Genomic DNA, 18562 nt, shown 5'->3' with positions numbered 1-18562 from the left:
GTACTAGAAGCACAGAGGTCCCCTAAACGGGGGACTTTACATCTAACACGGAACCCAAACCGGCTGCTCGCGAGCGCCATCGTGCATAAATGTATTTTGTCCCCCCACACCAAACGCGATCACGACAAACTCTGAACCAATTACATTCATTTGGGGACAGGTCGAAAAGCATTAAACATTTAGCTAGCTAGCTTGTTGTTGCTAGCTAATTTGTCCTGGGACATAAACATTGAGTTGTTATTTTACCTGAAATGCACAAGGTCCTCTACTCCGACAATTAATCCACACATAAAACGGTCAACCGAATCGTTTCTAGTCATCTCTCCTCCTTCCAGGCTTTTTCATCTTTGAACTTATATGGTGATTGGCATCTAAACTTTCATAGTATTACCACGACGACCGGCAACAAAGTTCGTCTTTCAAGTCACCCACGTGGGTATAACCAATGACGAGATGGCACGTGGGTACCTGCGTCTATAAACCAATGAGGAGATGGGAGAGGCAGGACTTGCAGCGTGATCTGCGTCAGAAATAGGAATTACTTCTATTTTAGCCCTTGGCAACGCAGATGCTCATTGACGCGCGCAAGCAGTGTGGGTGCAATGATTGAATAACATAGATTTCTAAATGTATTTTGCAATGCGAGCGGTGTGGTCAGGGTATAAGAGGTTAAAGCGTATTTCAACTGCACTTTCCTGGCATCTTATGTCATGCAGCATACAAGAGGACAAGAGTTCATTCAAATACAATCTGCTCTCTAAAGAAACCATGAAGATGCATGACAAAATAAAAGTGCTCCAGGGATTTAAGAGAATGTTATTTGACTCAATGATATTGAAATATATGTTGCTTGAGTCAGAGAGCACTGTTTTCCTATACTCACGACTGCTGTAGAAGTAACTGCTGGGTTAAATACATAAATGTAATATCAGGTTGTCTGGGATGTAACTTAACTGCACCGTAGACTAAAAAACATTAGGAACACCTGCTCTTCCCATGAAATAGACTGGCCAGGTGAATCCAGGTGAAAGCTCTGATCGCTTATTGATGTCACCTGTTAAATCCACTTAGATGAAGGGGTGGAGACAGGTTAAAGAAGGATTTTTAAGCCTCGAGACAATTGAGACATGGATTGTGTGTGTGTACCATTCAGAAGGTGAATGGACAAGACAAAGATTTAAGTGTCTTTAAACAGGGTATGGTAGTAGGTGCCAGGCGCACCGGTTTGAGTGTGTCCAGAACTGCAGCGCTCCTGGGTTTTTCACGCTCAACAGTTTCCTGTGTGTATCAAGAATGGTCCACCAGCCATAGGACATCCAGCCAACTTGACACAACTGTGAGAAGCATTTGATTCAACATGGGCCAGCATTCCTGTAGGAACATTTTCAACACCTTGTAGAGGTCAAGCCCCAACGAATTAAGCCTGTTCTGAGGGCAAAAACGGGTGCAACTCAATATTAGGAAGGTGTTCCTAATGTTTTGTCCACTCAGTGTATAGAGTGCATAGCATCTTTGTAATTGCACCTTGACACTTTCTTCATTGTGAAATAAACTAAAGACCCATTAGGACTGTTATGAGAGGTCATCAGTGGGTGAGTCAGCTATCCAGTGACACAGAGCCATTGGAGGAGATAACAGGGGCAGGGGAATAACCCCAGGAAAACATAGTGGGAGTTCTAATGAATACTAATCCGCCAAAATTGAGAACACATTATGTAGATACCGTACACAGCCTACTGTACGATCATGATGATTCCAACCACTTTCTTTTTTTTAACATGCTGGAATTGGATCTCTCTATAAGGGACATTTCCTATCTAATTTATAACATCCAATGTGACACTATACTTTCTCTATTCATCTTCATATCAATTTGCGGTGGCTTTCTAATCAGGGATCAGGGGCACAAGACGATTAACATGTGAGCGAAATGACAAATGGAGTGAATTTGACCAGACAACTGGTAGAACACGCTGGAACAAATTCAAATGAGCCATGTTTAAAGTGGGCAACCTGTCTGCCTTAACCACTTTGCTGAGAAGTGGCTCTTGAGGCAATTCAGCCGGTCTCACTTCATCACTAGGGTTCTCGTGTGTCCTGTGCAATATTGCGGCATGGGAGTGAAAGCTAGCTGACACACACACACACACACACACACACACACACACACACACACACACACACACACACACACACACACACACACACACACACACACACACACACACACACACACACACACACACACACACACACACACACACGAGGCCAGGATACTCTGGGACCTGTCAGGATTAAAACACGTAGCAGCGCTCATAAATAGACGGGATAGATCTTTGGTAACCTTGTCCATGTGATTACACTAGTCCTTACAGTAGTCATCACAGTGGCAGGGACATCTGTGGTGGGGCAACTGGTCGTTGAAGGGGACAGAGGACATTCATGAAGGTATCATTTAACAAGAAAATACCAAACAGTATTTTTCATCCTAATCATACAGTTGACTAAAAACTTTATATAGTGGAAAGCGACCTCATCCTGGTAAAAATGGAAACAGTATTTAACAGCAATACGATGAAAACTAGGTCTGGATTATGGATTTCGCCCAGAACCTTCAACCCTTCCTGAGAATAAACCTGCATCCATAATATATTTGATTCAATATCGAGTTCCACCATCAAACTCCTGGCTTGCTGCAATCGCTAGTGCAAGTTCATCTCATGGAGTTCTGTATTGTGGCCAGCTGGTGGCGCTGCAGCAAGCCCAGGTTCCTATTGTAAAGTCCACATGACACCCTGTATAACATCCAGGTATAATATAATAACCATGGCGTGAGGGCTATGCTAGGAGGTACAGGTGATCCTATCATACCACCTGCTGTGGGTGCCGTTAGGTGGGTACCACCCCTGTACAGCATGAAGGTGATCCCATCACCTGTATGGAGGGAGGCTTGCTGAGCCCTCCAGAGGATTACACACAGATAAACAGCCTCTCTGTTTAATTACATTACACCAGATTACACCTGGATCTGACACACAGAAACCAGCAAGCTACTATTGATGACTGTTTTGACTGTCTCAGTAATTGGGGGGGGGGGGGGGGGGGGGGAGTTACTAAGCTGACATATACAATTGTTTTATGATGGTCATACCATGGATCATTTAGCCATTTGATTTAGATATTTAGGACCCCTGTAGGTATAAAAACATAAATCAAAAGTGATTTGATGAAACATTGAATTTGGCCTTACTGCTATTAGCCAATAGAAAAACATTGAATAACACGTTCATACAAGGCAAAACATATCATCAACAACAAAAACATCTAAAGGAAGTATGGTTTGAGTTGTCTGAGATGCATCTGAGCGATATAGGAAAGCATCAAGCAAAAAACTTAAGACACAAACAAAAAGGTTACATGTGTAACCCTGGTCCCCCAAAATGTGATTTATTTGAATAAATATTTTACCGGTCGGTGCCAGGTTACGTTCAGACGAGTCTCGCGAAGCTTGTGGGCGTCATAGAGAAAAACGGAGAACACATTCATGTACGTGAGATAGTTTCAAACCGCTCTGACCAGTGGTGGAAAAAGTACCCAATTGTCATACTTGAGTAAAAGTAAAGATACCTTATTAGAAAATTACTCAAGCTAAAGTGAAAGTCACCCAGTAAAATACTACTTGAGTAAAAGTCTAAAAGTATTTGGTTTAAAATATACTTAAGTATCAAAAGTACATGTAATTGCTAAAAATATACTTAAGTATCAAAAGTAAAAGTGTAAATAATTTGAAATTCCTTATATTAAGAAAACCAGACAGTACCATTTTCTTGTGTTTCAATTTACGGATCGCCAGAGTCACACTCCAACACTCAGACATAACTTACAAACTAAGGATTTGTGTTTGTGAGTCCGCCAGATCAGAGGCAGTAGAGCTGACCAAGGATGATCTCTTGATAAGTGAGTGAATTGGACCATTTTCATGTCCTGCTAAGCATTCAAAATGTAACGAGTACTTTTGGGTGTCAGGGAAAATGTATGTGTATATTCTTTAGGAATGTAGTGAAGTAAAAGTAGTCAGAAATATAAATAGTACAGTAAAGTACAGATACCCCCAAAAACAAATTCAGTAGTACTTTAATGTATTTTTACTTAAGTACTTTACACCACTGGCTCTGATGTTTTCGTGAGAAGGCATCTCCTGGTCTGACAAACACTTCTGTAGCTCTGCCACTTTCCACCGCAGAGAAATCCGACATTGGCGGAAGCGGTGGATTGAGATGCAGCCCATGAAAACAGAAGTCTCTAGTTAAAACAGATGTATTTAGATGCCGTTTATTTTATTATGCTAATTCATTCCATTCATTATTTATTATGCTAAACATCAATGCTGCTTTTGACCATAATAATCTCAAAGATGAGCTTCTCCTACTTCTCTTCCTATCAAAGATAAAGACACCATACTACTCCCACAGAGTGGCACACAGTTTGTTTATCAGTGAGCTGAGCTGGTGGCCGGCCCAGGTGGAACAAACACTGTTTGTATGAACCTGTTATTAAAGCTGCCCTGTTATCAGTCCAGTCCACAGCAATCCTGCCAGGACAGCATCATTTCTCCCTTAAATATGTGCCTTCAGAATGAGGGGCCCTGGGCTAAACACCATCTCCGCCAGGCCTGCCTGCCTCCTCAAACCGATTGCTTCTGGCAGGGAATCAGATAGGAGGGGGAAGTCATTTAGCTCCCTGCACTTCTCTACAAGCACAGGATGGCAGGAAGCATTTCAATCTTAGAGTGAGGTCAAGGGGGAACTCCATACAGCTTTGATAACACAAATCCCAACTCTAATTCCACTCTCGCCCCATTCCTACAGAATTATTCCACTTTCAATGAGGAGTGAATGCAGGCAGAGAGGGATTCAGAAGGCGAACACGCTCCTCAGGTTGAGATCACATACACTTTCCATGTAGAACCCTTTTTGGTTCCAGGTAGAACCCTATGTGGAAAGAGTTCTACCTGGAACCAAAAAGGGTTCTTCAATGGGTTCTCCTATGGGGAGCCTTTTAGGTTCTAAATTGCACCTTTTTTTCTAACACCATGCCCAAACTGGATGTGCGCGTCCATGTGCACCATGGTGCGCAAATTGATTTTGTCCCCCTACACCAAATGCGATCACAACACTTAGGTTGAAATATCAAAACAAACTCTGAAGCAATTATATTAATTTGGGGACAGGTCGAAAAGCATTTAATATTTATGGCAATTTAGCTAGCTAGCTTGCAGTTGCTAGCTAATTTGTACTATTTAGCTAGCTTGCTGTTGCTAGATAATTTGTCCTATTTAGCTAGCTTGCTGTTGCTAGCTAATTTGTCCTGGGATATAAACGTTGAGTTGTTATTTTACCTGAAATGCACAAGGTCCTCTGCTCCGACAATTAATCCACACAGAAAACAGTCAACCGAATCGTTTCTAGTCATCTCTCCTCCTTTGAGGCTTTTTCTTCTTTGGACTTAATATGGTGATTGGCATCTAACTTTCATAATATGGTGTATAACCACAACTGACCGGTAGACCTCAGTTCACCTTTCAATCACCCACGTGGGTATAACCAATGAGGAGATGGCACGTGGGTACCTGCTTCTATAAACCAATGAGGAGATGGGAGAGGCAGGACTTGCACCGCGTTCAGCATCACACATAGAACTGACTTCTATTTTAGCGCTTGGCAACGCAGACGCTCGTTTTCCCGCGCGAGCAGTGTGGGTGCAATGATTGAATAACAGGTATGTGTACGCGAGTGGTGTTGTGGTCAGCATGTAAGAGTGTAGAGGAGGATGGAATAGGTGAGACAGGAAAGAAGGGAAAACTAAAAGGACGTCAGTCTCTTCATCTCACATCAAAATTCCATCCTCTTGGTTGTCTGTGCACAGCAGCTGATGTCTTGAGGCGTCAGGCTTCAAGAAGCAACACCACCAACAGCAGGAGAAGAAATCTCACAGACTAACAGATGCTAAATAATGAACTAATGGTAGTGTTCATACATCTCTCCTCTCTGAATGAATCAAAACAATGGCAAACTATACCAGAATCCCAAACTGTACCACTCAAAAGTTTGGACACACCTACTCATTCAAGGGTTTTTCTTTATTTTTACTATTTTACTACATTGTATTATAATAGTGAAGACATCAAAACTATGAAATAACACATATGGAATCATGTAGTAACCAAAAAAGTGTTATATTTTAGATTCTTCAAAGTAGCCAACTGTTGCCTTGATGACAGCTTTGCACACTCTTGGCATTCTCTCAACCAGCTTCATGAGGGAGTCACCTGGAATGCATTTCAATTAACATGTGTGCCTTGTTAAAAGTTAATTTGTGGAATTTCTTTCCTTTTTAATGTGTTTGAGTCAATCAGTTGTGTAGTAACAAGGTAGGGGTGTTATACAGAAGATAGCCCTATTTGGTAAAAGACCAAGTCCATATTATGGCAAGAACAGCTAAAATAAGCAAAGAGAAACAACAGTCCATCATTACTTTATGATAGGAAGGTCAGTCAAAACAGAACATTTCAAGAACTTTGAAAGTTTCTTCAAGTGCAGTTGCAAAAACCATCAAGCGCTATGATGAAACTGCCTCTCATGAGGACCGCCACAGGAAAGGAAGACCCAGAGTTACCTCTGCTGCAGAGGATTAATTCATTAGAGTTAACTGCACCTCAGATTGCAGCCCAAATAAATGCGTCACAGAGTTCAATTAACAGACACATTTCAACACCAACTGTTCAGAGGAGACTGCGTGAATCAGGACTTCATGGTTGAATTGTTGCAAAGGGAAAGGGAAGAAAGGGGGATACCTAGTCAGTTGTCCAACTGAATGTAATCAACTCAAATGTGTCTTCCGCATTTAACCCAACCCCCATGAATCAGAGCAGTGCGGGGGGCTGCCATAATCAACATCCACGTCTTCGGCGCCCGGGGAACAGTGGGTAAACTGCACTGCACTTGCGTTTTTGCGACTGCACTTGAAAAAACGTTCAAAGTTCTTGAAATGTTCCGGATTGACTGACCTTCATGTCTTAAAGTAATGATGGACTGTCGTTTCTCTTTGCTTATTTGAGCTGTTCTTGCCATAATATGGACTTGGTCTTATACCACCCCTACCTTGTAACAACACAACTGATTGGCTCAAACGCATGAAGAAGGAAAGAAATTCCACAAATTAACAAGGCACACATGTTAATTGAAATGCCTTCCAGGTGACTACCTCATGAAGTTGGTTGAGAGAATGCCAAGAGTGTGCAAAGCTGTCATCAAGGCAACAGGTGGCTACATTGAAGAATCTATAATATAACCATTTTTGGTTACTACATGATTCCATATGTGTTATTTCATAGTTTTGATGTCTTCACTATTATAATACAATGTAGTAAAATAGTAAAAATAAAGAAAAACCCTTGACTGAGTAGGTGTGTCCACACTTCTGAGTGGTACTGTAGACCATAAGGGATTCTGGTATAGTTTGCCATTGTTTTGATTCATTCAGAGAGGAGAGATGTATGAACAATACCATTAGTTCATTATTTAGCATCTGTTAGTCTGTGAGATTTCTTCTCCTGCTGTTGGTGGTGTTGCTTCTTGAAGCCTGACGCCTAAAGACATCAGCTGCTGTGCACAGACAACCAAGAGGATGGAATTTTGATGTGAGATTAGTATTCTGCACTGTAGAAAATTGTAAAAATAAAGAAAAACCCTTGAATGTGTAGGTGTGTCCAAACTTTTGACTGGTACTAGATGCTGAACTCTGGTGTTGGCAGCCTCAGCTTCTCTCTCTGAGGACATTCTGTAGCCATCTTCATGCCTCCCCTCAGAGCTCTCTCAGAGTTTCCAATGCGAGACAAGTGAACGTATTCCCTTCAACCAGACACAAACAAGACCACAACAAGGGCCCCGAACAGCACAAACACTCTCCCTGTCAGTCAGGAGCAGATGGGCGAGGAGGAAGAGACCTTTTATATCATCAACACTCTCTCTGGAATTGAGGTGAGCACCTTTGGTCTGCAGAAAGAGTGAGTGTAGTGATCCGGATCACCTTTGTGACAGCACTCTCCGTTTCTATGGCAACGTGCACACAAGTGATGCTCCAGTTTAAACTGCTTCAACAGGCAGTTTTAGTGAGGGCTTTAGACGACCAAACCCAGCCTGTTCTTTCGCCATCACAAAAATTCTTACATGTAAAGCAAAGGCTTGATCTAGCGAGCAACGTGCCCTCAATAGCTTCCCTGTGGCTCAGTTGGTAGAGCATGGTGTTTGCAACGCCAGCATGGTGTGTGCAACGCCAGGGTTGTGGGTTCGATTCCCACGGGGGACCAGCACAAAAAAATAAATAAATGCATGGTATGAAATGTATGCATTCACTACTGTAAGTCGCTCTGGATAAGAGCGTCTGCTAAATTACTAAAATGTAAAAATGTAAATGTACAGGGGTTATTGGACGTATGATCAGAGATGATAGTCTACTGTATTCAAGAGACTTGAGGGACAATGCAAAGAATCACTTACATCTGCGTATCATGCCATTGAAAGGCGGTAATATCCTCAATGTGATACAGCAAGTGAAGTATCCAACTGCAGTGCTATTCTGTCCTCATCCAGGCATAGGACCCTTAGATATGACAGGTATTTCATTTAAGCAGATTCTCCACAGTTGGAAGGATCCAAAACAGATGTAAAAAAAAAAACGAATGTATCATAGTGATTTAAAATTCCTAGATAGGTTTGAAAGGGCATATCAGCTCAAACCGCACAGCTAGAAAATGAACAACCTCCTCTCTTTGAAGTCCAGACCGCACCAGTCTATCAAATGAAGAAACCTTGGTTCAGGAAATGATCTCACACCGTCACACGATGAATCAGGTGGCAGAGAAAGTAATGACGGCCAGTCAAATGAGACGAAAGACATTGTCGTTTGCGGAGATGAGATAAGATCTGTGTTCTCCTCTGACAAAACAATGTAATTTCATTTTTTTAACCTCGGCAGTAAAGGTTTCACACTTGAAACGAAGGCCGACAACTCTCATACACACCATCCATGGACTGGAAGGCTCTAAGTAGTAGAATACAAGTAATGATGAGATGCTAGCTAGGAGTTATGGATCAATATTCAAGACGGGGCAGCAAATCAACACTTGCCTGGGTCGTTCTTTGTGTGTCTGTTGATCAGTTTATTAGTGCAATATGTGAAGGGCGTGATCCCCCTCTCAGACCCAGACACAAACACACCTCAGCTGAAGGAGTTGCAGAAAGGACTGAGGGCTGGAATCCAAACCCTGCTGGATCAATACCCCAGCCTCCCAAATCATTTTCTCACAGGCCATTGGCTCACATCCCTCCTTTAACAGTTCATTGGTCTATAAATAATTTAAAATGGTGACAGTGCCAAAAACTCTATAATTGTGCATCAAATTGGTGCCTTACCTATCTGTCTAATCAAAAATTGTTTTGTAGCAGCCATAACATAATTCACTGTACTTGTAAATCGGCACAATCCACCATATTTACTCAATTCTTCCTAAAATGTTGTAATTGACTAGAATATTTTTGATGTGCATTGCTCAAAATCAGACTCCAGTGAACTGACCGTAAGTGGCTGGAGGTGATGGCTAGGATTGATGGGATTAATAGCACTTCTGATCATACTACTGCTGCCTCCTGCTCTGGCTGCCTTTTCGCCTCTGTGTTCGTACAGTATGGAATTTCTAGGCTCTTTGTTTTTGCTTCCACTACAGACTCCGTTCATTGCCAAACAGACAGACCCTGACCCTGAACGTCCAAGTAGCGGGAGAGAGGGGAGATTAAGGATGTGCATGGTCTGCAGAACAACCCACCCATAACGCCAGCCCACTGTCCGATCAATACTGTAATCACTTCCTGGTCTCCCATCTAACAGCCTGCCTACGGTGGGCTATCTATTATTCTGTAAAATGGCTCAAAGCCTTTAGCTAATACACAAGGAAAGCTCTCCTGCTTGGACAGAGTGACCGTGACACCCAAACTGACAGTGAGTTGTGTATGGGTGCTAGGACTGCTCTTTTTGGGGTCTCTAACCAGTCCCAGTCCGGCTTTGTATTTAGTCTGCGTTGACTCAGTATTGCAGCAGTGAGAAGTACTGCTCCTGAGCTTAGGTATTGTTTACGGTACAGTATTTTGACATTCTGAGCAGTACTAAGTGGTTGAGCAGTGAGTTCTCTTCCCACCATCATCAGATCCGAACAGCAACCTATGGAAAACCCACTGACACCTCTACCAAAGTAACGCAATGTAACGCTCCGCTACGTCAAGTCAGTCGCCACACCCACAGAAAGGCATTTGATTAGTCACCCAGCCCACAGCACAGCACAGCACATAAATAATGCATCCGTGCAAAATGACTAATGAGGCAATCAATTATGTGACAGCATTCAAAGAGAAACTATTTAAATCCCTTCTCCCAAAATAAATCTGCCTTTTAGTGGACTTTGCCTTGAGAAATTAAGAGTTAAAACGGATCCGATAGTTTTTTGGTTTCATTTATTTGCAGTCAAACCAAATATTCGAAAACAAAAAGTCAATATTGCTTATTTCACATAATTTGCTCGTGACTAATTCTGTTCTTTAGCACTTTATGAATCCCAACAAGATGGAGTAAACAGATGTCATCACTATGATACAGTGTTTAATGAGAAACGGGAATACTTTTGGTGACAGATATGCTCCTTCAGCAGCCCTATGTCTGGCGCTCACGTTCCTCAACCACAAGTAGCACTAATTAGCGTTAGCGATCTAATGACCCACAACATGATGGGTGATGAAGTGAGAGCAGGCGCAGGGCTGTGCCGGGCTGGTGACAGCGGGTGATGATGTCAGAGCAGGCTGGAGGGCGGCGAGGTGAGGGTGTGTCGGCTCTTTAAGGTTCTGCGGGGCACCAGAACAGCCCAGTCTGGCTCTGCCACAGAACCAATTAGACTGAGAGGGGCAGCTGTAGCCCTGCTGTCAGCTAGATGAACTCTGGTTCAGACTTACCCCGAGATTGACGGCTAACACGGGTGGAGAGAGTGGGATGGGGGGGGGGGGGGGGGGGAGAGACTGATTTCAAATTTTTGCCTGCTGCTGCTCTACCCTCAATGAATGCAAAACACTTTGGGTAGACAGGCTGGAAGACAGGCTGGGAGGCAGGCTGGCAGACAGGCTGGCAGGCACTGCTCCTGTGTAGGTAAATTGAGAATAGTCTCTTGACTTTTCTCACATCCCATTTTGCGAGGTTCCGTGTATAGAGTCAAACACCACGGATGTGAGGATGTCATCACGGTGATCATGACTGACCAAACAGAGCATTGGGCAGCGCAGTTCAGAAAGGTCCTACTGTGCCCGGAGGGGAGGAGAACGTAGCAGAGCTGCCCAGACTGATGTGTAAGCCTGCCTACCGTTCCAAAATGAAGGGAAGGTCCTGTAGAGGACGCAGAGCTCACTGCCATGGCAACAGGCAGCTGTCAGTCAAACAGGGGCCGCCTATAGCTACTCTACTGTGTGTCTACAACTGACAGGGCAGAAGAGGGCGTCATGGGGGGGGGGGCTCAGGTGACAGGATGCGCCTCATGGGGGGGGAAACGGGTGCAAGTCAAGATAGTGGGTCTACGGGACACAAAGCCAGGGCAACAGGTAGACAATTAGTCAACTTGACTGCTACAAGACGCTTCACTTAACATTGAACTGCTACTAACTTCTCACCCAGATAATCAGCAGTCCATTCATGGCAGAAGGCCCCTGCTCATCCATCACCCGTACAGTTTTATATTGTTGAGCTGCAGAGAAACTGACTGCGGGCTAGCAATCTTTCACTCCGGCTTGCATACGATCGGGCCGAGGAGGAAGGCGATGGCCTTTTGCCGAATTACATTCTCTTTAATCAATGACACCGCAGCGTCTCAGACAAATATCTCGGGGAGAACGGCGAGGGGGCTCTATATTCATCATGTATGTGTGTGATGTGACTAAAGGATGAGCCAAATCCATCACTATGTCAAGTCCCGGCGAACATCTAGCAAAACAAGAACAGAAAAGGAATGAGACGATTCAGGGGTAAGACAAACTGTAAAGATGAATTATCAAACGGTCCAAGGCAAACCAGGGGATACATGTGGATTGTTGGACTACTTCCTTCTATAGAACTTCCTCACATATTATACATATAGAGTCCCTTCTGATGTAGGAAGGAGATCATTATGTTCAGGAAATAACTGTTTAGAAAAGGCAATGGAAAGCATTGTGACTGAAACAAGCATTTTCCATACATATTGAAGACGGAGAAAAAAATAATACAATGCATTAGCTCATGGCCAGACTCCCCTCTACAACAACAATGAAGATAGGCAGTGTATTTCCATATTGGAGACAATTTCCAGCATGGATGTGCACTGTTGGGTACTTGGCATGATATTGGGGCCTTGGGTTATGCGTACTGTAATCCGTGAGCCGGTCCGAGTCACATTATGGCCATATCTGCAGAGCTGATGCTGTCATAGCGGGGGTTGGGGCTAATGAAAGCTCACTTGAATTGACAGTTTAAAAAGACTGAGAGCCCATTACATTATTTATGCTTCCCTTTGAACGCGGTGACATTCAATTATTCAAACATCGACATTTGGGGACGATTCCGTTTTGTTTGACTTTTGTCTCTCCCAGGTCCTGCATAGAGTTACTTCGCTCATAGCTGCCCTGTCAGTGCCCGTTCCCTGGGAGAAGCTATATCATCTCCAGAAAGAAAGAAAAAACACTCTAGGACTACATGAGATACCTGCAAACGTCATTTTAACAGTCCGTAAAAGAAAGGATGGAGCAGAAGTCAACTGATGTAACAGAGCACATTAACTCTCTCAAGTCCTCTCTTAGTTTGCTTGCTTGGATTTCAACTGATGTAACAGAGCACATTAACTCTCTCAAGTCCTCTCTTAGTTTGCTTGCTTGGATTTCAACTGATGTAACAGAGCACATTAACTCTCTCAAGTCCTCTCTTAGTTTGCTTGCTTGGATTTCAACTGATGTAACAGAGCACATTAACTCTCTCAAGTCCTCTCTTAGTTTGCTTGCTTGGATTTCAACTGATGTAACAGAGCACATTAACTCTCTCAAGTCCTCTCTTAGTTTGCTTGCTTGGATTTCAACTGATGTAACAGAGCACATTAACTCTCTCAAGTCCTCTCTTAGTTTGCTTGCTTGGATTTCAACTGATGTAACAGAGCACATTAACTCTCTCAAGTCCTCTCTTAGTTTGCTTGCTTGGATTTCAACTGATGTAACAGAGCACATTAACTCTCTCAAGTCCTCTCTTAGTTTGCTTGCTTGGAGGGAAATAGTCCAGCACAGCATCAGTTGAAATCCATTTTTTTTATTAATGAAATTGGAGTGAATTAACTATAAATACTCTAGTCTAGTCTTAACAGCCCAAGTATGAGTCATCATAATATGAATGCCCTCTCTCTTTATGTAGTGTTGTGTCTCTCTTGTTGTGATGTGTGTTTTGTCCTATATTTATATTGCTTTTTTTATTTTATCCCAGGCCCCCGTCCCCGCAGGAGCCCTTTTGCCTTTTGGTAGGCCGTCATTGTAAATAAGAATTTGTTCTTAACTGACTTGCCTAGTTAAATAAAGGTTAAATAAAAATAAATAAATACAATTGCTGTGAAAAGATCCTGCCTCACTGTATTTCAGCAGGCTCCTACAGCAGAGACTTGATTTCCCTTTTGACTCTTGCCCTGGTTTTAAAGGAGGTGAATGATCAGGGGTCAGGGATTAGAGATCAGGGGTAATACCTGTGCGTCCATGAGCAGGTGCCTCATCAGGGCCATGGACTTCTTCAAGGTGTCTCTCTCTCCGGGCATGAAGGCCTCGTCCTCCCGGGACAGAGTGCCGGGCCTGGTCACCATGAAGTGGACTATCTGGTCATTCAGACTGTTCAGAGACTGGACCGCTAGGAGAGAGTGAGACAGAAAGAGAGAGAGAGAGAGAGAGAGAGAGAGGGAGGGAGGGAAGGGAGTGAGCGAAAAAAAAGGTTCAGGGCCATGCATATTTAATTTGACTCACACACACACACACACAAAAGACACACAACATTTACAACAATAAGACTGTCTGCCTTTCCATCCATTGCCATGGTGACCTGTCAGCTCAACTGATTTCCCTCACTCTGGCTTTGCTTTCCCATCTTCTCCCTCCCTGCCCTGGCTGATCTCCCCCATTTGCATTCTGAGTGCTGAGCTATAATCGCTCCCATCCCCATGGCCACAGCTACAGCACTGCTCCCTCCACTGGTCTCCTCTCAGCATTAATCCCTTTCTCTCAAGTCACCATGGGGGGGGGGGCATCATTAGAGTAAGTCCATTACCGGCACACAAATCTCACTCCAGCCCATTTGCTGCATTTGTTCATGCTGTAAGCTCCGGCGATCATGCAACCCTTTGTTTTTCAGCCACTAAAGTCGAAGCAACAATATGTGCAGCACTTCGAAACTAACACACCATGTTCACTTCATAGAGACCTAACCGTGGAGGCTGTAAATGCTCCATTAACCTCTCTGGCCCAAGCCCCTGTGATGGGAGCACTAATGTGACCACGTCCTGTATGATGGATAATGACGGTCTTCACTTCAATAGGCAGCTGTGCAAACCACACAGGCTATAGTAGCTGTCTAGGGGTGAGAGGAGGAGGAGGTTGTGCTTGTCTAAGCAGGTCAGCACATCAGACATTAGAGCAGATGACATTTGACCTTGTGGTGGGAGGCCACAATGAGGTGGTGAAGAGGAGGGTGACCTGCAGAGTAGGTTGAGAGGTCAGCGTAGGGAAGTGGAACCAAGGGACACTGGTCACGTGTGACCCCGTCACCGATGACAGCCAAGGTCAGTCTATCAACACAATGATGAAAGATTTATGCTCCCACCTTTCAGCATTCCATTGAACTGCAACAGCTTCACACAGCCAGGGAGACATGTTTATGAGCACACAGCCCCGCAGGCAGGAAGTGGCACACATCAAATCAGAGGCAGGGAAAAATGTAATGTTTATGGCACCGGTTGACGAATGGATTCTAATTTGACATTCAACATTTACGAGGTGTACAGTACCTCTTTCTGGCTGAAAGACGGGCGGCGGGCAGACCCACTGCAGTGTAATAAAACGCTGCTGTTGAAAACGACATTCTGCCAGACGTGGAGAACAGACACGCCTTCAGCTGTACTTTGTATTTCCATTCAATGCATTCTGTCAATGACAGAGAGAGAGAGACAGCTCAGCTCAAAAAAGCAATTCTATAACAATCCAACTTCAATATGGAAAAATAGAGTGAAAATGCAGTTCTCAAATAGGTTTCCACTATTCACATAGAAGATAAACAAGCTGAAGGTAGGTTATTACAAAACCATCTTAGAATAATACTCCACTTCTCTTCTTTACTTCAAGTAAAGTTTTGTAACAACCTCTAGACTCATAAGGCCGGTGGCTCCTTCCATTTGTGTAGCTCCAGGGTACACAACTCCGGTCCTTGAGGGCCACAGGGTCTGTTGGTTTTTCATTCTACGCTTTTGATAAACGACTGTTTACATCTGGGAAAACAGATGTGTACACTCTCTGGGAAATCACTAACATGAATTGATCCATTAAGTTCCCGGTAGAAATGAAAACATGGGCGGCCCTCAAAGGACTTGGCGAGGTGCTCTCCTGCACACGTTCCTAGCTTCACATGTAATCATATTCACACAGCAAGTGCAAAGCAGACAAGGAATTAGCATGGAAATGAATACACGCCCCTTTATTCTACAGAGAGTACAACAGTAGAGGAAATGTCAACGCTTGTTTTCAGATCAATGATTGAATACCTTGCCTAAGCATTCAAATCACCTGGAGAGCTGACCATGTGTGAACTCAAGCATTCGATAAGCATAACTGAGAGAAATGTTATCACTGCCCTTTCTCAGCAAGCGCTACATAGCTTATATCATTATAAATATAGGGAAATGTCTAGTCCCTTCACTATTTGCTCAAGCATACATCTTTAAAGTCAATAGCGTTTTGTCTTTCAGAAAGCCCTCTGAAAAAGGCCTAATTGATGTTCCTTGTATTATAACAAGGGTATTTTTATATCCAAATATAGACATTAAAGCTACCCATTTGCACACTTTTCAGTAATTTTACCTCAGCATTTTTTTATACAAAATCTCCTCTTTTTTTTTTTTTACATAAATGTTCCTTAAGGATCAACTGGATGGTCAATGAAATCACCAAAGCATTGTTGGGTTAGTGTCAGTCTAGTACTCCTCCACATGGCACATATACACATGTACTTCAAAGTACTACTTAAGTAGTTTTCTGTACTTTCATTTACAATTTATATTTTTGACAACTTTTACTTCACTACATTCCTAAACAAAATTATGTACTTTTACATTTTTCCTGACACCCAAAAGTACTCCCTGGCACACTTATCAAGAGAACATCCCTGGCTCTGATCTGGCGGACTCACTAAACACATGCTTCGTTTGTAAATTATGTCCAAGTGTTGGAGCGTACCCCTGGCTATCCGTAAATTAAAAAAACAAGGAAATGGTACCGTCTGGTTTGCTTAATATAAGGAATTTGAAATGATTTATACTTTTACTTTTGATACGTTAAGTATATTTAAAACCAAATACTTTTCTTCCATTAGGATTTTACTGGGTGACTTTCACTTTTACTTGAGTCCTTTTCTATTAAGGTATCTTTACTTTTACTCAAGTATGATAATTGGGTACTTTTTCCAGCACATGTGAAACAGATGAGGGGAGCTCATTACAGGGTTTGTAGAGCCACTCAAAAGACACAATGGCATCAACAATGAACTGTAATGAGACCAGTCAACAGCAGAATCATAGAACTGAAAGAAAACAGTTAACTCTTATTCATGTAATAGCTCTAGAGGGGCATTTCGCACTTCATTTCTGTGTTTTGTGATGTTTGTTAAAATACCAATCTGCATAGTGTTTCCTATGGGAGCCAGATTTGTTTCGCTACGGTGTAATAGCAAAACTAACCAATTTAAAAGGTAATGATTGTGGTTTTTCACCCAATCCTTCTTATCCAGCCCTGCAATATAGATAAATAAGAATATTCTGCTGGTGCAGAGAAATAAAGATGAGTGTTTCAATTCTTCAGCAGCTTTGGGGATCCCTCCCTGCCTTGGTGCTGTGGTACAGTCTCAGAAGCCTGTCTACTGCCAAGGCAATTTAAAAGAAGTTCTAAGGACTTCCCTGCAAACAATAATGAGTCGTTAGGACGTCCCAGAGACGTCACAAAACGTTGCCTAAACTCATCAGGACGTTGTGTTAAGGTCCCCATGGAGGTTTTCGACTAGTTCCCAGTTTGTGCCGAGGATGTTTTTAGGACGTTCTTGGGACATTGTGTCACGGTCCCCTGGAGGTTCTCTCTAGTTCCAGGTTTGTGCCGAGGTTGTTTTTAGGACGTTCTTGGGACGTTGCGTCATGATCTCCTGGAGGTTTTGTCTTTTTTTGTGTGCCTGTTTTGCATGTTATTTTGGCATTCATTCATGTCACATATCAGTTTGCAAACAACGTAAAAAGAATTTGGTCCCTCTATCTCATGTATTTCTTATTCATCATTTTAGGAAATGTTGGAATGATTTCATTGTTTTGCTTACTTCGTGTATTATAACTAGCTCATGTGCTTTTCTTCACGAGGAGGGGATTCTATATCATGTTGTTGGGTCTGTAACCATATTTGCCAGTGACAGTCTCTTCCCATTTAAAAAAATTATAATTCATCATAAAATTCAGTAATAGACCCATGTAATTCCAGATGATATTGCGAGAGTTGTTGTGTTCGTGAAATGCGTTGTCTGTGCACCGGTATATGGTCTATAAAAGTGGATCCTTGTGACTGTGTTTTCCTTCCTTTTTAGACCACATTGGCCTAATAAAATAATAACGTTGTATAGTTGCTTTGCTGGCATGTATCTAAAAAAAAATGGGTTGAGTTTGCCCCACCAAGATTTCCATAGTGGTCATGGTCCCCCTGTAGGTTTTGTCTTGTTCCCAGTTTTTCCCGGGGACATCACCCGATGGTCTCGGGTGGCAGCGTAGCCTATTGGTTAGAGCGTTGGACTAGTAACCGAAAAGTTGCAAGATCGAATCCCTGAGCTGACAAGGTACAAATCTGTCGTTCTGCCACTGAACAAGGCAGTTAACCCACTGTTCCTAGGCCGTCATTGACTTTCCTAGTAAAATAAAGGTTAAAAAATATATATATTTTTTAAATAAATGTAAAAAAAATTCTAGCTAGGGCAGACAGACCATAGTTTCATTACACATCCCCCCCTTGTTACTGTTGCCAAGCCCATCGAGGCTCTGATTGGTGACACTCTGATCCATTCACAGCTCTTTGTCTTTTGGCAATGCTAACAGTGCTTTTAACACACATATTTGACACAATTTGACATACATTACATTGTGGGTCACAGGATTCCGATCTTCCAGCTACCCCACTAT

At 42.9% G+C, this 18562-nt stretch overlaps 1 protein-coding gene and 1 long non-coding RNA gene across 2 annotated transcripts in view; both read right to left on the bottom strand.

Moving 5' to 3' along the window:
• Nucleotides 1–18562, bottom strand: part of LOC115150925 (kazrin) — a 148945-nt gene that overhangs the window by 104722 nt on the left and 25661 nt on the right. Inside the window, exon 3 of the mRNA XM_029694763.1 lies at nt 13844–14001. Coding sequence (XP_029550623.1) covers nt 13844–14001 — 158 coding nt within the window. The remainder of the gene's footprint in view (nt 1–13843; nt 14002–18562) is intronic.
• On the bottom strand, nt 14492–15236 carry LOC115150926 (uncharacterized). The gene is made up of 2 exons (XR_003867179.1): nt 15152–15236; nt 14492–14932 (listed from the first exon to the last, which is right to left on the bottom strand). It is a non-coding gene; the product is annotated as an uncharacterized LOC115150926 (long non-coding RNA).

Source organism: Salmo trutta, chromosome 16 (assembly GCF_901001165.1).
Source record: "Salmo trutta chromosome 16, fSalTru1.1, whole genome shotgun sequence".
In the NCBI taxonomy this organism is placed as follows: Eukaryota; Metazoa; Chordata; class Actinopteri; order Salmoniformes; family Salmonidae; genus Salmo; species Salmo trutta.
Note: the sequence above shows the minus strand (reverse complement) of the source record. Positions and strands in the feature narration are given on the sequence as shown.